Below are 26,420 nucleotides of genomic sequence, written 5' to 3' on the forward strand. Positions count from 1 at the left end.
AACTCCGTCTCAAAAAAATAAATAATAAATAAAATATATCAGAAATGTTCTCTATTTAAAGAAGCACTGCACCAGAGTGTCTGGCTCAGTGACAAGCCTTTTGTGAAGGGGATATCTTTCTCCCCAATTTATTGGTGGCTTCAGATTTGCTTGGTACAGTAAAAGGTCAATTGACCAGAACACTCAAGAGATTGCAGAAGTTCTTCCAGATTTCATTTTTACAAGCTGAATGTTCACTTAAGGGAAAAAAAATTCCTTTATGTTTCTCTCAAAATCAGGCAATTTCCCTCAAACACAGGAGTCTACTTTCCCATCTTAGGAAGGCTAGAGCGAGGCATGCAGTCTTCTTGGTGATCTGGCTTGACGGGGCCACAGGGCACCTGCTCTCAGTGTCTGGGACTAGAGAGGGAGACAGCACAGGTAGAGACGAGGAGGAGTCTGCCAGTTTCATTGTAGAATCTCCTGGAAGTGGGGGACAAAAGGAAGAGAGCCATTAAGAAAAGATTCTGATCAGCTGCCTCAATTAGTCAGCGCTTTCCTGCATCCTTCATTCCCAAATGGGCTTCTCACATTTCTCTTTGTTACCTTAAGGACTTGGAACACGGCCGGGAGCGGTGGCTCACGCCTGTAATCACAGCACTTTGGGAGGCCGAGGTGGGCGGATCACTTGAGTTCAGGAGTTCCAGACCAGCCTGGCCAACATGGTAAAACTCTTGTCTCTACAAAAATACAAAAGTTAGCCAGGCGTGGTGGTGCGCGCCTGTAATCCCAGCTATTCAGGAGGCTGAGGCAGGAGAATTGCTTGAACCCTGGAGGCTGAGGTTGCAGTGAGCCAAGATCACACCACTGCACTCCAGCCTGGGCGGCAGAGCGAGACTCTTGTCTCAAAAAAACAAACAAACAAAAAGACTTGGAACAAAGTTTTCTAAGACACGGCCTGCAATCTCTCTCTTATTTCTTCCAAAAAGTACCTGATTTTGTCTACCACGGATTCAACATTGTTTTGTCCTATTAAGAGCACCTGTCTCACGGATCATTAAAAAACCAAACTAGAAATATCTTTGAACAGTGAGTAAAAGCCCACACTTTTTAGAAGAACTACTGTAAACAGACACTCACCAGGAGCTATAGGAGATTTAAGGAAGTAAGAAAGGCTCTGACTTCTTTTTGTTGAGACACAAACCAGGGACAAATCATAGACTCTGATGGCCGGGGTTCCAGTATTGTGTTTGCGTCCCAGCTCATCCCGTAGCCACTGAGAATTTGGGTCCTTGTTTCCTTCCCTGTAATAGGTGATAAAAATAACACCAACTCATGGGGTTCTTGGGAGAATTAAATGAGATAACCCCATAAAGCAGTTACAGTGGTGGGCACATGGTAAGCGTTCACCAAGTGCCTTAGTGTATGAGAAATGCGCTCATGCAAGAAGCCGCTAACACCAGGACATGCCATACCAGTGAGGTCACATGATGCCTAATACCCACGGCCAAATGAACAGTAGGGAGGGTCCATTTGCTGCAGGAGAATAGGGTGTGAGTGTTACTGGGGGCACCAGGACCAACTGGGCTAGCTTCCAGAGTGTCTGAGGTATCCATCACCCACATGGCTGGTTTGACCTACAGCCCACCCAGGGATGAATGTGGACCAGCCTGGACCTCAGGGCACTTGGGCTTTCTGTTCCCCCAAAAGAACTTGGAGTTTTATGGGTGTTGGGGATGGTTGGTCAGGAAGGGATTCACAGAGTGGAGTCACTGGCCCCAGGGGCTCAAAGATGGACAGGATTCCCAAAGGTTAGGGGCAGAGATAATCAAGAGGCCGGCTTAAGGGCAGCCCACCTCCTTTCTAGAGCCCCCCTTCATGGTCACCTCTTCCAGGGCTGAACATTACGCACTGTTGGCAACGGCTTTCCCTCTCTCCCTGACATCCCCTAGCTGCTGCTCAAACAGAAACCTACTTTTGCTTGCCTGGCTCTTGGGAGAGCTGCTACCTACCTCCCCTCTCCTACAGAGAAGCCCTTCTCAGAGCTGAGGTCCTGCCAGCCCTTCCCTCGGGCTTTCTCCTCTCCCGAGGACCATGTTCGGCTGGTCTCCTGGAAGCCGCGACTCGCATTTCTGCACAGCCCAGCACAGGGGTGCCAGCCCTCCAGTGGGCTTTGAGGTCTCGCCTGGCGGGGGCCCAGGTTTGTGGCTGCTGTGTAGTCGCTCTCTCCACCGCCTCCACCCTCCAGAGCCGCCGGGGACGCAGCCGCCACTGGCACCCCTTCCCAGTTCAGCTCTGAGACTTTATTCTCAGGACCCTGGCATTCCACTCTGGGCCATCACAGGGGATTTCAAGTGAAAAACAAAACAAAACAAAAACTGAGGAGTGTCTTCCTCGGTAAAACAGGAGCCCAGCTCTGTCACTTACTAGCTGGGTGACCTGGGAAAATTACATGACCTTTCTGTGCTTCAGTTTCTCAATCTATTCAACAAGGATAATAGTAATCTCTATTGTGCTTGTTTTGAGGAGTGCGTGAGTCGATATAATGGACACATTTAAAACAGTGCCCTTTACAGCATTAGGGAGCTGTTGGGATGTTGTTAGTTAATAGGGGTTAAGGGTGCCGGGTACTGAATTAGGCAGACGGTGGAGACATCAATTAATCTCTCTGAGCTTCAGTTTCTTCTTAAAATGAGGATAATGACAGTACCTACCCATTAGACTGTGGGAGGACCAAATAAGGCGATGCATGCTCGTGGTTTTATGTGAATGATTTGGCACAGTCCTTGGCATGTAGTAAACCAGAAAAAGGCTTACACCTTAAAAAAAAAAGGGGGGGGAAGGAGGGAGAAAGAAAGAAAGAAAGAAAAAGAGAGACACAGAAAAAGGGAGAAAAAGGATGGAAGAAAGGAAGGAAGGAAAAAAGAAGGGAAAGAAGGAAGGAAAAAAGGAAGGAAGAGAGGGCGGGAGGAAGAAAACCCTGGCTGAAAAAATAATGACCAAACTCATTAGAGATCTAAGACATGCAACCCAGCTTCCAAAACGCAGCTGGCTACAATAGTTTCCCCAGTCTGCAGCCTCCTCCAGAGCAGCCTCCATGCTGGGGTTGTCCTTAGGCCCTCTAACTGTCCCTGGTCTGGGGTCTTGCACATCACAACCACCAAAGTAAACAAGCTTCAGAAGAGCAGCGTGTTTAAACATGTCTACTCAACCCCCAGGAAAACCGGGGAGGGAAAACAACCCTTTTAGAAGTTTTCTCTACTTGTTCAACACACAGGGCTCTGCCATCTAAGAGGTGGCCGTGTGGGGGTGGCACAGATGGCATGAACCAGCCACAGGGCTGCGGAGGGTGGTAGTGAGTGCCCAGGCTTTGGCTTTTGAGAGATTGTGGCTCAAGTCTTGATTCTGCCCATTTCTGGTTGCAGGATTTGTCACCTCCCAAGAAGCTAGGACTACCGGCATGCACAACCACTCCTGGCTAGTTTTTGTATTTATAGTAAAGATGGGGTTTCACCATGTTGGCCAGGCTAGTCTTGAACTCCTGACCTTGTGATCCACCTGCCTCAGCCTCCCAAAGTGCTGGGATTACAGCCGTGAGCCACCGTGCCCGGCCCAGACTTTGAGCATCTTAAGGCAGAAACAGGAGGTGGCCAGAGTCCCAGATAGGGTGATGGCCTGCTGCTGCTTTGTCTTCTTACTGTCTATAATGAGAAGAAAGTAAAATACTTAATAGATTAGCTCACCCTTATTGAGAATCAGATAAATTATTTGTAAGATACAGACAGTGTCTGGTACAGGTAAGTGCTTCATAAATTTGGGCTGTTGTCAACCTTGGATTTCCCAAACCCCTGAAGACAGCAGGGCATTCTGTACATGAAGTTTTAGGGAAAATCTTGTGCCTTCTTAATTTCTTTGGTTGTGGAGCAGGAGGAGAGGGGTGTGGTCATGACCTGAGCCCCTGGAATGCTTCTGCCTAGCATCACTGACATACGCCCACCCTGCTTTGGGGTCACTTTCCTCCTCTGGCTGCAACTGTCTTTCCCCTCACCACCAACACCCGCTCCTCTGCAGAGACGGTGAACACTCTGGCATTGTTCCTTCCAGCCAATGGCTTCTCTCTGGCCTGTGATTGGTACCCCCCGAGATTCCAGCGCAATCCAGGCATCCCAGCTATGTCAGCGTGACTCAAATTGTGTGTGCCTGACATCCACATGGCCCCGTAGAAGGCCGGCTCCAGCAAGAGGGTATTTGGAACGCTGCTGAATGTTTGATGGCTGTCAAGTTATCTTTTTGGGGTTAGGCCATTAAAGTTGCATCTGATGTTTCATGGAACAAACCAAGACAAACTGCACGTTGAAATCCATGAGAAAAGGAGAAGATTTTTACAGATGAAGACACAATGGCAGCTAAAGTTAGGTGGGGTTTTTTTCCCCTCAAAACTTTGTAATTTTTCTTCCATGTGGCTATTTCAAAGCAGAAGCAATCCCCAAAAGTGAAGCCTAGAGGCTGCCATGTAACAGGTTCAGGGAGAGCTGGAGCTGCTGGGGAACCTGGAAAGAACATGGATCTGTCTCTCCACTCTCATCATCCCAACCAGAGCCGTCTGCTCCATCCCTAAATTCTCTACCCAACCTTCCTCACATACCCCAAAGAAACAGCCTTTTCTGTGCAAACCTAAATTCCTCCTGGGTGCTTTTTAGAGCACGCCCCCAGTCCCCTCCATTCTTATGCTATTTGCAAGTGACCAAGGAGCCAGTCACTCCACCCAATTCCTGGCCCTCTGGGCACACCGTGCACCTTCCCACTTTTGTTCCTGGGCTTTGTCACTTTTGTCCCGAGCACCCTTCCTTTCCACCTCTGCCCCTGTTCATCCAAGCAAATGGTCCAAGAAAGAGTCCACTCAACTAACAGGCATACTGCCAAGCAACGGTACGATAAGAAAGATTAGCAGACCAAGCGTCAGAGCCCTTTGACCCTTGAACCCAGGACTCAAGCACACCTCCTCCAGGCAGCCTTCTCAGGCCTCCCCTCAACAGAACCCCTCGGTCTCCCTCTTCCTGCACTCCTTTAACCTTTAGCTGACCCCCATCTCCCTAAGTAAAAGCGATGTGTGTGTCTGTTCCCCTCCAGACTGTAAGGCTGTTGAAGATGGAGACCTCGAGATGCTCATTCTCTTTCTTGGACCACTTAATTGATAGAATCAAGACTTCGGGATCTTTTTCCTTCCACAGGCACTTGAATGCATAAAGGAGCAAGTGCAACAGTGCTGATGGCACATGATGTATAGAAGCAGACACTGGTGAGGCAGGCCCCAAATGCCCATTAATTGTGGGAAGTCGTAAAATTATGGCATATCCTTGCTATTGAAAAGCGTTCTGCACTTACATTGAATGAAGTAAATCTATATGTACGGACATGGAAAGATTCCAAGAGATTATTATTAGCTGAAAAAAGTCAAGTCACAGAACAATAGGTTTGGCATGATCCTATTTAGATTTTTAAGCTGTTATGTTCCAGAAAGAAAGCCGTAAAGATCTCTCTGATGTGACTGGGAAAATGGTGAGTTATGCTAGGAAAGTGGGAAGTCATAAAAAATGAATCATACATACCATAAACATTTTATTTAAAGTTGATGTACATTTATTTCTTGACAGCAGTTCAAAATTTTTTAGTATGGGTCTGCTGATTAGAGCTGTACACCGTCTTTCATGTGTAAGCCATACACAGAATGCATTATCTAAGACTTCTAATTTCATTTTCTTTAAAGTAGAATGAGAAAAAGTTATGGATAGAGTAATTTCAGTGCAGGATCCTAAATTATGCTACATAGAGGCCGTGTGATCTACGTAAGTAATATCACTGTTGAGCATAAATGTCCAATCTGTGAAACAGGGCATTAATAATATACCCACAGGTAACTGATAGGAAAAAAGGTGATCCTGTGTGTACAATGCCTGGTGCTCAATAAGGGTGAGCTAATCTATTAAGTATTTTACTTTCTTCTCATTATAGACAGTAAGAGGACAAAGCAGCAGCAGGCCATCACCCTATGTGGGACTCTGGCCACCTCCTGTTTCTGTCTTAAGATGCTCAAAGTCTGGGCAGGGCACGGTGGCTCACGGCTGTAATCCCAGCACTTTGGGAGGCTGAGGCAGGTGGATCACAAGGTCAGGAGTTCAAGACTAGCCTGGCCAACATGGTGAAACCCCATCTTTACTATAAATACAAAAATTAGCCGGGCATAGCAGTGCATGCCTGTAGTCCCAGCTGCTTGGGAGGCTGAGGCAGGAGAATGGTTTGAACGTGGGAGGCAAAGGTTGCAGTGAGCCGAGATTGCGCCACTGCACTCCAGCCTAGGTGACAGAGTGAAACTCTGTCTCAAAAAAAAAAAAAAAAAAAAAAAAGCTCCAAGTCCATAGATACGAAACGGAAATGAATACCTGACACAAGCGTGAATGGACAAGAGCCTGCTACGTGCCAGATCTGTACTAGTGGAACGGCAGCATACTACTTAGGAAGCTCGTTTTTGTTCCAAAGGACATTATGATCTAATGACGAAGGTTTGATATACATGGGAAGATGACCATAATAATAAAGTACAATATCAATGAGGATATTGAGGGTATTTTCAGTTGCAGATGATTTAGGAAACTAACAAATCAGCTTAAATACCAATTTACTTTTTGAGACGGGATTTCATATGTTTTCTAGGCTGGAGTGCAGGAGCTGTTCATGATCATAATGCACTATCCCTTCAAATTCCTGGCCTTAAGCAATCCTCCTGCCTCAGCCTCCTGAGTAGCTGTGACTACAGGGGCACACCACCCCACCTGACTTAAAAGTATGCATTTTTATTTATTTTTTTAGAGACAGGCTGTTTCCCAGGCTGGACTCAAACTCCTGAGCTCCAGTGATCCTCCTACCTCAGCCTCTCGAGTGGCTGGGACTACAGGCAACTCTAGGTATACACCACTGCGCTTGGCTCACCAAATTTTTAATTGGCTCAACCAATGAAAATGCCAGAGGTCAAAGGGATTTCAGGAGATACCTGATCAAGCTTCTGGTTCTAGTTCCTTTGCTTTTCTCAGTTCTTTCTTACTGCATGTGTCAGCTTTGTTCCCAAGCTGACTTCCCGCTAGGTAAAAAAAAAAAAAAAAAAAAAGAAAGAAAGAAAGAAAAGGAAAAAAAAAAAGCTCTTGCAATTCCAAGCCTCATGCCTGAGACCATATCATCTGCAGTCCTGCAAGCGACTCTAAACCAGTCAAGTTCATGTACCCAATACTGACTCAATCACTCTGCAAGATGAATGAGATTATGTTGATCATCTTGGGCCAATCAGGGATTACCCCCAAATCTGGTGAAGGAGTCAATTTATTGTTTGCTTCTTTCATGTGTCAGGCACGATGCTATTTGCCTTTACATGGATTATCACATTTATCCTCAGAACAACCCTATAAAGTAAGTGCTACTGTCAGTCCCAGTTTATAGCTGAAGAAATGGAGGCCCAGAGAGGCTAAGTAACTTTTCTGTGGTTGCACAGCCAGTAAGTGGTAGAGCCAGGATTCATACTTTGGCGCTCTGTCTCCAGTCCCCCACATTCATAATCACTAGACCATAGAGTCTGCCAAGGGATAAGTTTCATGGTGATGCTTGTTGTGCAGTGCAAACATCACTCTCTGGGTAAATTGGGAAGGAGGAGCACTTGGCCTGGTGTGATAATGACAGGTTAGGGCTTGAGCTAGGTCTTAAGCAAGGGTGGGAAAGTAAGATCAAGTGAACTTTCAGAGATGGGAATCATGTAGCAGAAATAACAAACACAGTGGGATCAGACAGACTGTCAGGTTTGCAGCTTATAGCTGAGTGAACTTCTCCAAATTATTAACTTCTCTGAGCTCACAGGTGAAATGTGAAGCCATGAGAGTGAATCAAAGGCCCATGGAAAAATCTAAAGTGAGAAATGGGCTGAGAATATGATCCTGGAAACCCTGAACAGGACCAGTGAAAGTCAAGTCCTATGGGAAAATGGAAAGTCCCTTGGAAGGGTAAAGAGGAGGTAGACACACACAAAGGATTCGCTAAAGTGACGAATCTAGAGAAATCATTCTAATCATCCTTACCATTTCCTGCCAGCCCAAGAAACAAGAAAGAGAAAGATAAAGATGAAGCCTCAGGCACTGTAAGACTATACGAATAAAGGTATCTCTTTACAATCACCCAATTCCGGAGCTGGACAGGACAACGGACAGCCTGCTTATTCTACAGATAAGAAAGGAGACACATTTTGAACGCTTATATGAAGAGGCATATAGGTAAAGTGCCTTGCACAGTGCCTCATAAACAGCAGGTACTCAATAGACCATGTAAAATATTATTGGTGAATAATAATAGTTATTATTTTCTGAAGTGACGTATCCGAGGCCTCGGAAGTTGATTAGTGACAAAAAAATATAAGAATCCATGCCTTTTAATGTCTAGTGCAGTTCCTTCGTTACTCTGAGGCTTTTTCTCCTATGAAGGATGCCAGATACCACTGAAAGGGAGAAGAAAGAGCAACCTAAAGTAGGAAAAACTACCAAAAAAGGAAAATGTTGGAATAAGCACTGAACAAGTAGTCTGGAAACCAAGATTATGAATCTTGGTCTGCCATTAACTGGCTCAATGATTTAACCAGCTCAGGCCCCAGTTTACTCATCTATGAAAGTTGAGATTTGAATAAGTTCATCTTGGTTTCCCTCTAACTCTGAAATTCTATGAAACTAGGTTCCTCTCTTAACATTGCAGTAGGCTTCTTTATAAAACACATAAATACATTCTGGGAAATAATTCATAGGGGCAAGGTCACATAAAACATTGAAAGTAAGAAAAGGCATGAGAGTTGGCTTCAAATATCTGAAAAGCCCTCTAGTCAATATGTGTTAGATATATGTGTGTGAGGCTCCAGAATCCAGGAGTAAAAGCAACAGAGAGGTAAGTTTCTGTTCAATACAAAACAGGTTTTTTCCCATGTGTTTTGGAGCTGTGCTATTAGGTGCATATATGTTCACAATTGTTAGGTCTTCAGATGGACTGATCCACTTATCATTACAAAACATTCTTTTTGTCTCTAGTAACAATTTGTGTCTTAAATTCTATTTTGTCTGGTATTTGTATGGCAACTCCAGCTCTCTTTTAGTTATTATTTACGTAGTATGTATTTTTTCAATCTTTAAACTTGTTTTTTAAAGTGTGTCTCTTACAGATAGTATATAGTTGGATCATATTTTCTTTATTCTCTTCCTTTTGATTGAAGTGTTTGGTCTATTTACATTTAATGTAATTATCTATCAGGTAGAATTTATGTTTGGCATTCTGCTATTTGTTTCCTATACATAGTATGTCTTTTCTATTGTTCTGTTCCTCTGTTAGTGTCTTCTTTTGTGTTAAATGTCTATTATCTAGTATGACATGTAGATTCTTTTATTACATTTCCTATAATTTCAAAGTTGTTTTCTTAGTGGGTGCTCTCGGAATTACAATTAACACTTTAATTTTAAACAATCTAGTTTGGATTAATGCCAACTTAATTTCAGCGCTATATAAAAACTTTACTCCAAGACAGCATAGCTCCCTCCCCTCCCCTGTGTTATTATTGTCATAAAAATTACACCTCCATATATTATAAGGCCATCAACGCTTTTTAAATTATTGCTTTATGTAGTTGTCTTTTAATCAGATAGAGAAAAACTATTACAAAAATAGAAAAATTAAATTCATATTGTCTTATATATTTACCTATGTTTTTACATTTACCAGTGTTTTCTATGTATTTGTGTAGATTTAACTGTCTAGCATCATTTCATTTAAACCACAAGAACTCCCTAGTATTTCTTGTAGGATGAGTCTAGTAGCAATGAAACCTCTGTTTGTTCTTAAATCTGGAAATACCTTATATTGTGCCCTCATTTTTGAAGAATAATTTTGCCAGATATAAAATTCTTGGTTGACTATTTTTTCTTTCGGTGCTTTGAACATTGATAGCCCACTACCTTCTAGCCTCGATGGTTTCTGATGAGAAGTCAACTGTTTAACTTACTGAGGATCCCTTGTAGGTGATGAGCTGTTTTTTTCTTGCTGTTTTCAAGTTTTCTCTCTTTCTTTTGAAAGTTTGACTATGATGTGTCTACCTGTGACTCTGAGTTTAATCTACTTAGAGTTTGATGAGCTTCTTGTATATGTAATGTTTTAAATAAACTTGGGATTTTTCCACCATCATTTCTTTAAATATTCTTTCCGCACTTTTCTTCTCTCCTCTTCCTGACACTCCAATTATGTTGGTAGGCTTGATGGTTCCCCTCAGGTCTCTAAGACTTTGTTCATTTTTCTTCATTATTTTTTTCTCTCTGTTTCTTAGACTGGATTGACCTAGCTTCAAGTTAGGTGATTCTTTCTTCTGCTAGTTCAAATCTGCTATTGGGCCCCCACCTAGTGAATTGTTTATTTTAGTTATTTTATTATTTGATTTCAGAATTTCTACTTGTTCTTTAAAGAATTTCATCCTCTTTACTGACATGCGCTATTTCTCATACTTTAATTCTTTAGAGATGGTTTCATTTCGTGCTTTGAACATACTTATATTTATAATAGCTAATTTAAAATATTTAGCTAGTAAGTGCAACATTTGGGCTACCTCAGGTACAGTTTCAATCGATTGCTTTTTCCCCTATGCATAGGCCATACTTCCCTGCTTCTTTGCATGCCTCATAATTTTTTATTGAAAACCGGACATTTAAAATAATACAAGTTAGCAGCTCTGGAAATCAGAATCTCTCAACATCCTGCTGACTTTATTGTTGTTGCTGTTTACACAGTTATTTTCCTGGACTAGTTCTATAAAGTCTGTATTTTTGGTCATTCGTGTGCAACCACTAAATTCTGTGTCCAATTTACTTCATGGGCAGCTAATGACTAGACAGAGATTTCTTCAAATGCTTGAAACGAATAAATTTCCCAGCCTGTGCTGAGGGACTCTATCTATTGGAACATGCCTTCAACAGTCTGGTGGGAAGCTGAAAGTTCTGTCTTCACTGTCACTTTCTACCTGCACAGAGCTCCAGGTCAGCTGGTGGTGAAAGAGTAGCACCTTCTCAGGTCTTTCTTTGGCATGCACAGAGCTGTAGCTATACATGTGGTCTTCTAGATTCTCAAGAATATGTCAGAGCTTTTCAAAGTCCCTTATGGACAGCACATTCCCATATTCTTCTTTTTCCCTTTTCTAGTCAGCCTCTTGGTAACACCAACTGGTATCACCACCTCAGGTAGTTGAAAGAGAAGTTCAAAAGTGACTTTGAAAAAGCAGAGAAATTTGAGAAGGTGAGAAGACAGGGGCAAACCCACCTAGGGACTCTAAACTCACAGGTCTGGTGAAAAGCAAGGTACAGGATCCAAAAACCCAAAGTAGGGAGCATCATTAAAGCAAAAGTGTGCAGTAAGAAGTATCTAATGTCATTCATAGGGCAGAATTCATTTGTGAAACAATAAGTGAAGGAAAATATTATCAGAAAAAAAACAGAAAGAATGAGAAAATTGTAACAACACAGTTTAAAGGAGAAGAATCCATGCAAAGACTTAAACTCCGCAGTTTTAGTAGTGAGGGGCACTAATTTAGTCCCAGCTTTGTCACTGACAGGCTATGTGATCCTGGGTACACATGAGCTGCTGTCCCTCTCTGATCTGGAGTTTTTTTAAGGAAGCGATGTTTCCTAAATCTTAGTTATTTGCATACAACCCTCCTGATTTTAAAAATCTGTATCTATGTATCACTTATTCAACTTAATTTTTTAAAAATCAATTCCCTTCATAAACTTGAATACCATTGTAATATTTGAGAAATTACAAGTTTAAATATTACTTTTTTTTTCTAATACTCATTAGAATTAACCCTAAATTACTAAAATACAAAATGCATGCTCCTGCATAAGCCTCTTCTGATATGGTTTGGCTGTGTCTCCATCCAAATGCCATCTTGAATTGTAATACCCATAATCCCTACGTGCCAAGCGAGGGACCTGTGGGAGGTGATTGGATCATGGGGGCGGTTTCCCCAAGGCTGTTCTGATGATAGTGAGTTCTCAGGAAGTCTGATGGTTTTATAAGCATCTGGCATTTCCCCTGCTTGCACTTCTCTCTCCTGCTGCCATGTGAAGAAGGTCCTTGCTTCTCGTTTACCTTCCACTATGATTGTAAGTCTCCTGAAGCCTCTTCAGCCATATGGAACTGTGAATCAATTAAACCTCTTTTCTTTATAAATCACCTAGTCTTGGGTATGTCTTTATACCAGTGCAAAAATGAACTATTACATTCTTCCTCACTTTGGGAAACATTGGATTGGATGCCTAAGGTTCTTTGCACTTCTGGGATTCTGTGGATGGGAGTTCCCTGTGCCTTCTACTCAAGTGGGAGGGTTACTTCTTAATACCTGTCAGTGAGGATGAGGTAATCTGGAGTTCAAAATAGACTGGTTTCAGATTGTAGCATGTTGGCCACAGATTGAGTGACTGACCCATGGTGAAGTGAAAAAGTAAAAAACCCCCCAGAGATGAGATCTGGTACAGAAATTCCCATACCTTCACACAGTATATGATGTACATTAATAATTCCACAGACCCCTAGAGGTAAATTGGTTCTGAAAGAACATAACGCAATAGACTTTAACAGTAATTTCTAAAACCCACTTAGCTTTGTTTTAGTGCTTACTATGCCAGAGCACGGAATTAAACATACTATAAACATTTACTCATTACAGTCACTCTGCTTGGTATGTATTATTATTCCCATTTTACAGATGAGGAAACCAAGGCTCAGAGCAAATAAATGACTGTTCAGTCCCCTCATGACATCCTAATGAGTTGCCACAGGCACTTTACCTGATTCCTGAAGTCAACCTCACTGTGTAGGGATGGCTTGCAGAGGAAACTCATTATACAAACAGAAATCTGTCTTCTTTTTTGAGACAGCCTTGCTCTGTCGCCCAGGCTGGAGTGCAGTGGCGTGTTCTCAGCTCACTGCAAACTTCACCTCCCAGTTCAAGTGATTCTCCTGCCTCAGCCTCCCAAGTAGCTGGGACTACAGGCATGTGCTACCATATCCAGATAATTTTTGTATTTTTAGTAGAGATGGGGTTTCACCATGTTGGCCAGCTTGGTCCCAAACTCCTGACCTCAAGTGATCTGCCTGCCTAGGCCTCCCAAAGTGCCGGGATTACAGGTGTGAGCCACCATGCCAGGCCCAGAAATCTGTCTTCTAATGTTTAATCAGTGGTATTCGTTTTGTTCTTTGGGGCCACAGAACACAGATGAGGTAAAATGATCCCTCATTTAGTTCACCCGATTTACAGATGAGAAAATGGAGTGCAACTTGGAGTTTCATTAATGAGATCAGCTTCCAGAAGAAGAGATAACTATTTTATCTTTCCTCTCTAGTCCGGTATCCCCAGTGGTACTGGAGGATGCTTGCTGCAGGAGCCTGGGGTCGAAAATGCAAAGAAGACAGTCATGCCCTATTGTGTTCTGCTGTAATGGCCTTGATGGTCTGCAGGTTTCTGAAGTAGCCACACATTAGGAAGAATACCACACTTTAAGATGGGTATCAGTGAACTAGTCAGGATCCAGAGGAGGGCAGCCTGCTGGTGGTTTATTGTCCAGTTGAACAGCTAAAGGGAAAGGGTAATTCAGTCTAAGGGATGGAAGATGAAGAGATGGAGCTTTCAAGTATCTGAGCAGCTGTCAGTATAAATGAGGGAGGCTTGTTCTGCCTCATTTCAGTGGCTGGAGACAGCACCTAAGGGTAAAAATTGACAGGAAGTAGGAAGTTTGGGCCCCTAACTAGCTGTGTGACCTTTAGTAAATCATTTGACTAAATAGGCTCCTCCATGATAGATGGGACTATGACCTAAGAGACCCGTGAAGTTTCCCTACAAGCCTAAGATGCTTGTTCAAGTGTTACCCCAAGCTACACAGCTTGTGGCAGAGTGGGGACTAGAACATCCCTCTCCTAACCCCAAATCCAGCAATCTCTCCATGTCATATACCATGATTTTTAAAAATTATATAGAATGTTGTTTAAAACCTATCCCAGGTATAATCAATCATTTATTAATTACTGTGAGTTTCTCTTAGTAGCCACAGCTTAAAAAGGAAACGTGTGTCTACAAACATATCATATGTAAAGCAGATAATTTGCATCTAAGTGGACTTCACTGGAGTGCATGTAACTTCAATGAATGACATTTCTCCCATGTTCAAAGCAATGAAAAGTGAGGGAGAAAGGTGGGATACAGCAGAGAGCTTTACTTGCTTGTTTCTGGTTATCAAGACTTGCCAGGAAACAAAAAGAGATGTCTTGTCCAAAGATTGCAACTCCGTGAAATTTGCTTAATTCCCTTTTCACTAAAGGAGCAACCTGAGGCTCCATGAGTTCTGGATAGCTCAGAATGAGCCCTGTTTAAAGAGGCTCACCAAGGCCATGAACTGTCACCTGGAGAAAGATCTGCAAGTTCGGGTCCATTCCAGACCACGTCTATATGTGCTCTGATGGGGGCTCTGAGGTGTAGGAATAAGCTTTAGGTTAGTGCTAGGATTTCCTTAAGCACCCTGGAACAGTGTTATATTCCATATATTCTTATATTCTATGTATTTTTGAAAACTACCATCCTATTAATTTAGGACAAAGAAAATGGCATTTTCCCTCAGCTGACAATGTACCAAGTGCTTATCTATATGAGGAACTAAATGTTAAAAGTTCCAACTCTTGATAGATTAATTCTCCCAGATTCCTAGGAAATGAGAACAGACCTAAACCCACAATTTAAGAATCCTTATTTAAAACATAAAATATATAACAAATCGATTCCTATTTTGATGGTAACTATAAAGTCATTAAAATTTTAGAGATTCCAAGCTGAAAGGGAACTTAGTGATCATTTACTACAGCCGGTTAGTTTTGTAGCTGAGAAACTCAATCTTGGAAACACACAAGCTATCCCCAAGGTCACAGTGCTAGTTAGTGGCAGCATAGGAACGAGGGAAAGAGTACAGTCGGCCCTCTCTATCCATGGATTCCATACCCACAGATACACACACCCAAGCACGGATCAAAAATATTCAGAGAAAAAAACACGGTAAAAAAATAACAATACAACAATGAGAAGTAATACCAATAAAACAACACAGCATACCTGCTTCCACAGCATTCACATTACATTAGGTACTGTAAGTAATTTAGAGATAATTTAAAGTGTATGGGAGGAGTGTGTAGGCTATATGCAAATATTATATCATTTTATATCAGGAATTTTTATATCCCGGATTTTGGTGGTGGGGCAGGGAGTCTTTGAACCAATATCCCCACGGACACAGAGGGATGACCGTAGTATGACTTCTAGGCTAGAGCTGTTTCACCAACATGATGCTAATAAAAAAGACTGTATTTTCTGCATCGATTCTAGGAGACAGTCAGGCTAATAATCGGAGGTCTATATTCTGCTCTCAATGTCTGGGTGTCCCAGGACAAGAAAATGAGCTATTGTGACCTCAAATTCCCTAGCCAAAGGAGTGAAACACTAATCAATGCCTTGTCAGATACAGGGAGGGCTCGTTCAGACGAGAAACAGATGCTGTGGGAAATACAGCTACTCAAAGAAAGGAATGCTCTCCGAATGATGGACCAAGGAAACGGCTCTATCTTTGGCTACTTTAAAAGGACTGAGTCCCAAATATGTGACATGTGAATCAGACAACCAACCAACTTGTTCTCATAGATCATAAACAAATTAAGAATATAATTCTTGAAATCACGATGCAATCCAAGTAATAGTTACTTGACTAGACTGAGTTTTAAAGAGAAGATAAATTTCTACCTCGCTGGTTTAAGACGGGTTGTGTAAGGTGGATAAAACAGCATATTTAATTCTACGCCTTTCGTTCTATGATTTTCTTTTTAAAACATCTACTTATCTGGGATATTGTTTCCCTGGCTTAATCACTAGACAATGTGCTTTTCAGGGACAAGGACTGTATGATTCAACTCTCCTTCCCGTCTTTCTTCCAAAAAACTGTCTTTAAAAAAATTTTTAATTTAATTAATTTATTTTAATATATTTTTTAAATTGTAGTTTAGATTCTGGGGTACATGTGCAGATCATTCAGGACTGTTGCATACGCACATATATGGCAATGTGGTTTTCTGCCTCCATCCCCCCATCACTTATATCTGGCATTTCTCCCCATGTTATCCCTCCTCAACCCCGCTACCCCCATGTCCCTCCCCTCCAAAACACTGTCTATGTCTACTGTATCCCCAACATCTAGCATAGTGTTTGGTATGTGATAATGACTCAATTTTAATCAACTAAAGGAACGGATAAATTGCAAAACCCAAAGGCATTCTCCAAAGCACAAAAATCTCAGCATATTTAACTCTTGCATTAAAACCACTTAAATTCTACCTTACAGTTCGGAATCATACCCCTGACATGTTCTGATGTATCTATACACAGACCTGTGATGTTATCAGTTTAACACATATGTGATCTCTCAGCATGAATAACCTTAATGAACACTATATAGAGTTTCAGTCTCAAACTTCCAGACACAGAAGGCATATTCTATGACTGGCCAAAATGGCATGAGGTCCTACAGTCCATTCCGCTGGCTCCAAGCAAGACTGCATCTAATCTGTGGTTGAGAACGATGCCTTCCTGAATCTGAAATATTTCCACTGAATGAAACATACAGTCTGCCTAGATAAAGTCTTAAATGCCTAAATGGAAGGTCAGTCTTTGATTTCTTGAGGTAAGTATGGTTTTCATCCCAGGTGTAGCAAATTTCACTGGCGTTCCATTACCGACTTACTTAAATCATTTGCTAGATGACATAAAATTGCTGGTAATTACACTACAAAGAGTAATTATATGAACTTTTCTTGTACAAAAGCTGGTAAATTTGAGCCTTATTCACTATTCTGTTCGGGAAATTTTAAATTAAATATGCCATTTTATTTAAAAAGAGAAACATTAGAAGAATATATAGTCAGAAGAAGGTAGGGGGAAGAAAAGGTTGCAAGTGACGAGTTTACTGGAACTACACAATGAGGATCACGTGCTGCTACTTGAAACAACTAAATTTCCTGGGTTTAAATGATTTCAATGAGACCCCCACACAGAAGGGCCTGCACAGCCCTAATCCATGATCTAGGCTTCCCTCGCTCAAAATATTTTTTAAAAATAATGGTTCACGATCCTGAAATAATTGGTGGCCCTGGGATACCAGATGTGAGACATTTCATCTGAAACCTTATGTAAACTAACCCAAACCATTTGCTTCAGAATATCTTCCTGGACACCAGGAAAGAGTTTTGGTCCTGGGTTTGCATTTGCCCGACGCACTGACTGGCTGCTCTCAAAAATGGAAACATATGTGGGCACGATGAAGGAAAGGCTTTGAAAATTAGGCAAAAGGTATACTAAATTTTGGTGACTTTTTATTTTCAAAAGCACAAAATTAAATGTTTTTGGTGTTACTTCTCAGAACAATAACCTAACTTTGGCATCCATAATTTTTTTTTAACAATTTGATGACAATGTTTAAAGGAATAAAGTGAACTTCCCCCCAACACACTCATCAAAAGAATAAGGAAGATAATTTTTGTTATTCTCATCATCATAATTATTATTATTACCAATGAAGCTTGAAGGAACTCACCTCTACGCATCACAAAGAAATAATTATTTGGTTTATAACTGATGAGACCATAATGAAAGTATGATTTGAGATAGCTAAGAGCAGAAATAAATTTGGATTTTTTTGCTCTAATTTCACCTTCCACACGAACTCCTTTGCTTTGGATTTGTGCTTTTGAGTTGTTTGCATGATGCATAGGTACAGACTTTGTTTCAAGTTCATGTGAGAGCAGGTGCTCTTATTTAAGACTGAGCAAAGAGGAAATGCACTCCTCATAGGCTTCCACATCCAACCTAGCTTAGATTGTCTAGCACACTTATACAAACTGCCTATTTTCAGGTCAATTCTAAAATGGAATATATCTCTCCAGAGGTATACGTTTTGAAGATTATAAAACTTTAAAATCAACCTGTTTCACATTTCAAAACTAATTCCTCTTAATGCCAACAAAAGAACAACAAGAAAATGATTTTAGAAAAATTGTAAATCTGCCTCCTGAAATTTGCCACAAGGAAAAGAAAAAAAAAAAGCCTCAAGAAGAGAACTGTTTCTCCATTTTTAAAATTCATTTGTTTTTTAAAGTTTGGAAAATATAAATTTAGCATGTTATGGAATTATGTTATAAACTGTACTAACAGATGCTAGTAATTCTTAAGTTTAAAGATTGAAAATTAAAATATGAATTATTTATTAGAAATACTTTATATTGCTTCAATTGACTGTAACTGATACACAGCTGAATAAAACCATGAAATCAAAAGAATATTTAATCACACAGGGAAAATGGACATTTTTAAGGGGAATGAATGTTTGAATTTGGACAAAATTAAAGTGTTTAGAAAACAAATAAAATTGACCATTGTTCAAAAACAAATTCTGGTGGCGACAGTCTTGACATTTTACAAAGAATTTATATCTCTAAAGTGCTTAACTTAACCTCCACTACTTAAATGTCTGAAATGAAGCTAAAGCAAAATTTAAAGGACACTGTCTTTTTAGTTTTTTAAACACTTCCTTTGGCTCTCTCCTTTTATTTCTTTTAATAATTTATTCTATTTTTTCTACCTTTGTGTAGACAAACCAAGTGTCCATCAAATCAGACACCAAGAAGCATACAGTTCACTAAGGCTGAGCATGACAGTAATTACTGACATTTTTATTAATTATAGCTCATTTTATCCCCCAGAAGAAACAAAACCAAGTCTCTTGTGTCAGACCAGCAATCATAAAACGAAAAAGAAATAAATAATAAGTTAAAAATAGAAGAAATGTGTTAAAAAGAAGGAAAAAGTACTGTTCATAACCAGTGTCACCTTAAAAAAATTTTTTTCCACACAATATCTGCTTCAGACAGAAAGCTTCTCTCCTACTTTAGAAACAAATAATTCTACTTCAAATCCACATTTTCAGAGAAGCCCCCAGCTTTCTGCATCTGATGACGACAACAGCCCCTTTACCTCAAAGAGGTAAAAGCCAGTTCACACTATTTCTCTTCCAAACATCCCCACTGACGCTCCTTGTAGATTTCAGCACAAACTCAGAACTGTCACCGTGGGTTTAGAAAATAATGACACATTTCAGCTATAACCCCCTAGATTGAAAGATTAAAAGAACTTTGCCCAAATTTAGGGGAAATGAAGGTGCGTGGGCTCACTCTGCAGCTGCAGTTTTCAGCCCTTGCAGTTTAGAAGGTTCTCCATGAGTACGGATGCCACGAGGGTATCCAGCGAGTGGGAAGGGAGTCGCCCTACACGTTTTCCCATCGGTTTGAAAGAACTGTTTTGAAAAGGGTATTTCTAGATCGATTTGTTCCAAATGCAGCAAATTTATCCGATATCGTTCACAATGCATGCGCGAGACATCTTACACGTAATAGCCATCGTTTTCACCCACCCAGCTGATACTGAGATGGTTAATGGGGCGGGGGAGCAGGGAGGAATATGTCGTGCGTGAAAAACTCCGGGTGTAAAAGTCAACGCAGAACTCACTCCCCGAGGAACCGAAAAAGACATTCAGGACTCTCTTACTGGAGAGAGGATATAAAGTCAAGCGGCGGCGTCGCGACCCGCGATCGCGATATGCAGTCTGATCTCAGTACCCAGCGGAACTGGACCACAACCCAAAGAAAAGAGGTTTTTCCGGAGCAAAGAGCCGCCCCGAATTCAAAAAAAAAAAAAAAAGTAAACTGCTTAGGGGTGGAAGATGGCGGGGGGCGGGGAGGGAGGAGGGTCGCGCCGCTGGCTCTCTGGCCCGCGGTAAGGCCGTCTCCTCCGCGCTGCCGGCGGCCGGGACCCTGCCCAGCGCGGCGCCCACCGCGAAGGTAGCAGACCCGCTGCGCCGCCGCCGCCGCGCGCTCCCCGCCGCGGCCCCCTCCCCCGCCGCTTCCTCTCGCTCTCCCAGCCCCTTCCCCCACGTGTAGATGACGTCAAAATTCCGCGAAAAAGCCGCGTGGTGGCTCCCCGAGCGGAGGCGCGATTCCGCCGCCCAGCGGCCCCCTCCCGGGGGCTCCTGCAGGGGGAGAAGGGCGGAGGCGGCGGGTTCCTTCTCCTCCCGGGACGCTGGGCCCCCCCCCGACGCCGCAGCCGGACGCCCCCCGCCCCAAAGCTTATTGGAAAATTCACTTTTGTAAAGCAAATGTATTTCCAGAGCTATTTTCGGCCGCGTGAGGCGTGTCCTAAGCTGAATCAGACAGGAAGAGGGGGAAGTTCGGGTCTTTAATTCTTTTTTTCTCCTAAGGGAGGGGAGTGAGACGCTAGGTGGGTGACAGACGGCAGGCGCTCTCCTTCTTAACCCTCGCTTGTCGCATCTGCAGCTTCAAGAATTCAGCCCGGTCCGAGCCGAAATTCGCCCAGAGGAGTGCGGATGCACAGGCCGGGCAGACTCTGCCCTTCTCCAGAGCGCAGCGCCCCAGCGCCCCAGGGGTCTGCTACCAGAGGGTCCCGGAAGCGAGTTCACACCTGCAATCGCACTGCGGTCCCCACCCACCCTCCTCCCCCGAGATCTCCGCTTCCCGACGTTTCCCTCTTCTCCTAGCCCGCATTTTTCTACTTTGCCTGTACCCCCTCCTTCCTCTTGATGTGCCTCCTACGTGTCCCCTCGCATTTTGCCAGTTGGGTTTTCGGTTTTGGTTGACCATCCCTCCCTCCACGGAGAACCACAAACGCAGTTCTACTCTTTGGGGGAGCCGAGAGGAAGGCAGTGGCTCCCATTCTTGTGTCTGAACTCAATCACTCCCCGTTCCCCACCCGGCCTAAATGGCCCTGCGCGGAGGCGGCGGGACTCGAACTCGCGCTGCTCTCGGGCCTCGAGCCGTCCGTAATCACCTGGCTGGGAGACAGGCATCCGCCAGGTGAGCTTGGGAATATGTGTGCTTAGTGCTGCTGGCTCCTGCAGAAATGTGCCTATAAACACCCAACACCCAACACCCTGCTGCACCCTCCACCTCCAGGCTTTGTACACTTTCCAACCGAAACTCCAAAACGCGAGTAGAGGGTGGGGAGCCGGCCGGAAAGGGAATAAAAGTGCAATAAAACTGGCGTTCACTAAAGTTTATCACCAGTCCTACATGAGATATATATATTTTTCCGTGAACGGTGACAAGGAGATAAGGAAGAACCAACATTCTTCACCCCCCTCGCCGCCCCCTACCCTCCTGCCACGATGATCAGTTTGGACTTCAAAGCCAGAACACAGGCGCTTGCGCTTTTTCTCTAAACCTAAGTCTACACTGAAAGAAAATGTGCACTTTTGCCCAGAAGGCAACATGCCTTTTCCCGCGTGCTAGGTGGGGTGCATTTTAACAAGAAATTAAGGTTTTAACACATGGCTGGAGTGGCGACCAAAAGGGAAAACTCAGTTTCCATTCCAAGTCTCCTAGAGACATTCCTGCCAACCTCCGCACCCTCTCACGCCCCACCCCACGTGTGAGAGAGTGTCTGAAAAACCACCGGGGATTGGATTCGATGGCGACGTTCACGCTCTGGAACAGTCCGTAATCGGAAGGGGAAGTGGACAGGGGAACTTCAAGAGACGAGCCTGCCACGCGGGAAGCGCTCGAACTTGCGGGTCTCCAAGAATGCAGAAACCACCAGGAAGGGGGGGCATCCGGCCGCGACCCTCTCTGCCCCTCCCCTCGGCCGCCCCCCTCCCCGCTGGAATTTCTCTGTAAAGCAGGACGGGTGGGGGGAGGGGGAGAGGGAAGGGAAGGGAAGGGGCGAGAGGGCCCTAGGCTCCCTCCCAAGACCTGAGGACTCGCCACCCAGGCATTCTCCTCTTGGTGGGCAAGGCCCCCGGAAGACCACCCGCTTCTTCCTCCCCCCTCCCCCCACTTCGGGAGACGCAGAGCTGGAGATGCCTTCCTTGAGGGAGGGGGGTGCGGGCGGGGATGGAAGAGATCCCGCTCCCAGAGCTATCAAGTGATGTCCAGAGGCTGGCATCCCCAGCGGCGGCCTCTGTCCTTGCCTGTCGGGTTAGATTTATACTTTAAAAATACCTCCCGCGCTCCCTCCTTTTCTCTTCTCTCCACGCAGCAACTTTCCTTGATCCGCTCAAAAGTGGCTTAGGTGAAATTGGAGTAATTCCCTTATGGGGATCTTAAAATGTAAGTGAATGTATTTATTTACCAGGGGTGACTCAAAAGCTTAAGTCGGGAAGTCCAAGGTGACTAAAATCAACAGGTGATTGTTCGGGACCGACTGTGTGCGGGTGAACACCGTACTCGGCCAGGGTGTCATCCGCGGCGCTGGACTGTTTCATTTTGAGTTTCCAACTTGGGTTTTTCAGCGAGCTTTTTTTCTTCACGAAAGCTAATGGCTTCCACAGCAATTAGACATTTTCTTCGCCCGCCCCTTCCCTCCCCTTTCTTTACATATAGGAGATGGGATACTCATTCCCGCTGCTATTGATAAGGTCGGAGGTGGCCGGGCCTCTCCCGAGCTTTCGCCCGCCCCAGCGCCCGCTCTCCCTCCGCCCTCCCTTGGCTTCCTTTTGATGTAGTGGGGAACGCGTCCTACCAAAAAAAAAAAAAAAAAAAAAAAAAAAAAGTAATCTGCCCGGTAACAATCAGCGCGCAGTAGCAGGAGCCCCAGAGCTATTGGCTATGCAAATAGAGGGAGGGGAGACGGCGCCCCAAACTCTTACCCTTTTAAAGCTATATCCCCCTCCTCCCCCCTACACCTTCCGCCCCACCCTCGTTTAAAGAGGCTGGCTCCGGGGCCTGAGTTAATCGCCTGCACCTCTGGTTTCTTCGCTCCCCTCCTCCGCCTTGCAGGGAACCTAGTGTACGGCTCACCAGCCCGCGCCCCACCCCGCCTTGCTGGCTCTCCGCGCCCCTGCCCCGGCCCCCTCTCCCGCTGAGGGAGGTACACGGTCGGCCTCGGTGTGCCCAGAGAGCTCGAGCCACGCCATGCCCGCTGCACGTGCCAGCTCGGCCAGCACAACGGGGCGCTGGGCTCTCCCCTTCCTCCTGGAGTGAAAGGGCAGGGTGGGGGTTGGGGGTGACAGGAGGAAGGAGGTGAGGAAGCGCCAGCAGATCAATCTCCCGTAAAGACAGCCTTGACTGGAGGATGCGTTAGAGCACGTGTCAGGGCAGACAGTGCTGGCGGCGACTTCACCGCAGTCCGCTCCCAGGGAGAAAGCTTGGCGAGTGAGGCGCGAACCCGGAGGGGTCGGCGAGGATGCGGACGAAGGACCGAGGGAGGTGGCCTCCTGCCTCCGGGGAAAGGAAGGGGTGGTGGTGTTTGCGCAGGGGGAGCGAGAGGGAGCCAGACCTAATCCCTCACTCGCCCCCCTCCCCCTCCCGGGCCATTTCCTAGAAAGCTGTATCGGTGTGGCCACGCTCGGCGCAGACACCTCGGGCGGCTTGTCAGCAGATGCAGGGGCGAGGAAGCGGGTTTTTCCTGCGTGGCCGCTGGCCGCGGAGGAACCGCTGGGAGCCCTGCCCCCGGCCTGCAGCGGCCCTGGGCGCTGCACTGCGTCGCCTCAGGGCGCTCCTAGGGCCCCCAGGAACACGACGGTTTCTGCTCCAGAAGCACATTCTATCCCTCCAGAGAAGCATCCCCCTTCCTTCCTAACATCCACCCCTCCCTCCCTCTTCTTCCTCTCCACACACTCTGCGGGGGGGGGGGGTGGCGGCAGAAGGGACGACGTTCTGTTCCCTTTAATCGGGGCTTTTGAAACAGCTTCGAAGTTATCAGGAACATAAACTTCAGGGACATGACCTTTATCTCTGGGTATGCGAGGTTGCTATTTTCTAAAATCACCCCCTTCCTTATTTTTCACTCAAGGGATCTATTTCTAAATTGAGCTCACCCCATCTTCAAGTAATCTACCCTACATTCCTGGATCTTGAATACAAGGGCAGGAGGATTAGGATCCGTTTTGAAGAAGCCAAAGTTGGAGGGTCGTATTTTGGCGTGCTACACCTACAGAATGAGCGAAATTAGAGGGCAGAAATAGGAATCAGTAGTTTGTGGTGGGTTGCCCTGTCCGGGGCCCCTGGCACGCAGGACTGGAGGAGGGAGAGGGGTTGGGGGGCGGGGGACGGCGTTTGAAGTTAGGTCGGGGCAGCTGCTGTTCTCCTTAATAGCGAGAGGGGAAAAGGAGGGAGGGAGGGAGAGATTGAAAGGAGGAGGGGAGAGCCAGGAGGGGAGGGAAGGGGAGGAGGAACCAGAGCGGGGAGCGCGGGGAGAGGGAGGAGAGCTAACTGCCTAGCCAGCTTGCGTCACCGCCTCAGAGCGGAGAAGAGCGAGCTGGGGAGAGTGAGACCAGTTTGAAGGGGAGGACCGGTGCGAGTGAGACAGACCCCGAGGCTCTGTTCGCCCGCCGCCCAATCCTTGCCCCTCTTCTGCTCCACCTTCTCTCTGCCCTCACTTCTTCCCCGAACCCCCCTATTTAGCCACAGGAAGGAGATCGGGGGAACCCTTTCCCTTCCTCTTCCAAAAAACAAAAAAACACATTTCCAGTCCGGAGAAAGTAGGGGAGAGAGGGGTCGCCGGGCTGGCCATGGAGCTGCTGTGCTGCGAGGTGGACCCGATCCGCAGGGCCGTGCGGGACCGCAACCTGCTACAGGACGACCGCGTCCTGCAGAACCTGCTCACCATCGAGGAGCGCTACCTTCCGCAATGCTCCTACTTCAAGTGCGTGCAGAAGGACATCCAGCCCTACATGCGCAGGATGGTGGCCACCTGGATGCTGGAGGTAGGTCAGCGGGCGGCGCTCTCTAGGAGCCAGGACCGCTCCCGGATTCTCGGCCCCCCGGCAGGAGCCCTAAGCCTGGGAGAGGGCAGTCCCCGCGCCGGCCTCTCGGCTCCTGTGCCGGAGGTTACCGCGCGCCTTTTGGCGAGACGCGTGGCTTCATTTCTGTTCCTCTCCAAATTAACGCGGGAGGGAGAGGCGGGAGGAAAATCTGGGGAAGAAGCGAGGCTGTCCTGGGCGGGGGTGGGGAAGCATCCCGCGCGCGTGTGCCTGCATGTGGCTGCCTCTTCTTCCCACCCCCCCCCCCCCCGCCCCGCGACCTGTGTTTTGCGAAGACGCGGCGGCTGCTTTCACTGCGGCCAGGAACGGAGTCGGGGCCAGAAACCGGGACCCCGAGTAGAAAGGCAGCCCCCTCAAAAGGCCAGAGCACATTCGTCTTGGCCTCAGGTCCCTGCATGTGGTCGCAACTCCGCGCTGGCACTTCAGGGGGGAGGTGGAGGGAGAAGGGAGGAGAGAAACGGGGAATTCTGGAGCCCCGAAAGTTCCAAGGAAGAAACGTGTGTTTCAGGGGAACCCAAAAGAACCACGTCTTGCCCCTCACTCCAAGTCTTTGCCCAGCGAGCCGTGTGCCCACGTATGCACAGCTCTGGACCTGCCGTGGTTTCGCCATGTTGCTTTGCAAACTCCCGTTGGAAAGGCTGGGAAACGTCGCCCGCTTACCCTCGCACCCCATTATCCCGGCCACCCCGCTTTGAATCGTGCCCTCTCCCCCACCCCCCACCTCGCGAAGGTTACTTACAGTTTGGCTTTCCAGCTTCCTCTGTGCGGAGATTTGGGTGGGGTAGGAAGGGGGGGAGGGCGTGTGTGTAGGGGGAATATCGGGTCACCCCTAAAGGAGAGGTCGGAGCCCCCCATGCGTCTTTCCAGGGCTCCCTGCTCCAGTCTGTCCCCCAGCTCGTCACCACGTTCCCTAGTTTCTGTCCTTGTGGGCCGCAGCCGGACACTCCCGCCGCGGCGCTCACCCCTTCAAGTTTCCTCCCGGGATTCAAAGCCCCAGGGGTCGGAATACAGACCTTTCTGGCACCCGAAACTTACGTTTCGGGAAGCCTGATTCCTCTTTGGGGTTTTCACGCCAAAAGGGCTTTTCTAGGATATTTCCTCGATTTTTAATTATTTTTTGAAACTGTCCCCCCCCCCTGCTCCGACTCCAGCTGCCGAGGCTGCGGCGCTCTTCCTCCTCTACTCCCTCCCCCTCTCTTCCCCACCTCTCCCCACCCGCCCCCCCAATAGCGGCCCCTGGGCCGCAGGGACCCCCCCAGACATTTTTTCCAATTGTCGGGAATGATAGAGGAGGATCTGAGGATCCGGATGAGACCAAGAAGTGGACCCTCGGAGGCTCCAGAATATTTTTATTGATTTTTTGAAAAGATGACGAAATCCAAAAAAGAGTGAGTGAGTTTAGAGTGCGCGAAGGAGTAGCCAAAGGGAGCGTCGCGGAGCTGCCGCGACTGCTGCGCACTTCCCCGACTCTCC

The 26,420-nt window shown here is 45.9% G+C and overlaps 1 protein-coding gene and 1 long non-coding RNA gene across 3 annotated transcripts in view; one reads left to right on the plus strand and one right to left on the minus strand.

The window, feature by feature from the left end:
• Nucleotides 1-187: 187 nt before the first annotated feature.
• Nucleotides 188-26,298, minus strand: LOC116534236. Of its 2 annotated transcripts, none has more exons than XR_004261640.1 (4): nt 25,961-26,298; nt 2,694-2,798; nt 1,120-1,283; nt 188-462 (listed from the first exon to the last, which is right to left on the minus strand). It is a non-coding gene; the product is annotated as an uncharacterized LOC116534236 (long non-coding RNA). The 2 variants fall into 2 exon arrangements; XR_004261639.1 differs by having other exon boundaries at nt 25,687-26,298.
• The window catches only part of CCND2 (cyclin D2), a 30,488-nt gene continuing 28,467 nt past the window's right edge, over nt 24,400-26,420 (plus strand). Inside the window, exon 1 of the mRNA XM_032254509.1 lies at nt 24,400-24,890. Coding sequence (XP_032110400.1) covers nt 24,696-24,890 — 195 coding nt within the window. The 5' untranslated portion in view covers nt 24,400-24,695. The remainder of the gene's footprint in view (nt 24,891-26,420) is intronic.

The sequence above is a fragment of the Sapajus apella genome, unplaced genomic scaffold (assembly GCF_009761245.1).
Source record: "Sapajus apella isolate SASKATOON/1434 unplaced genomic scaffold, GSC_monkey_1.0 scaffold86, whole genome shotgun sequence".
In the NCBI taxonomy this organism is placed as follows: Eukaryota; Metazoa; Chordata; class Mammalia; order Primates; family Cebidae; genus Sapajus; species Sapajus apella.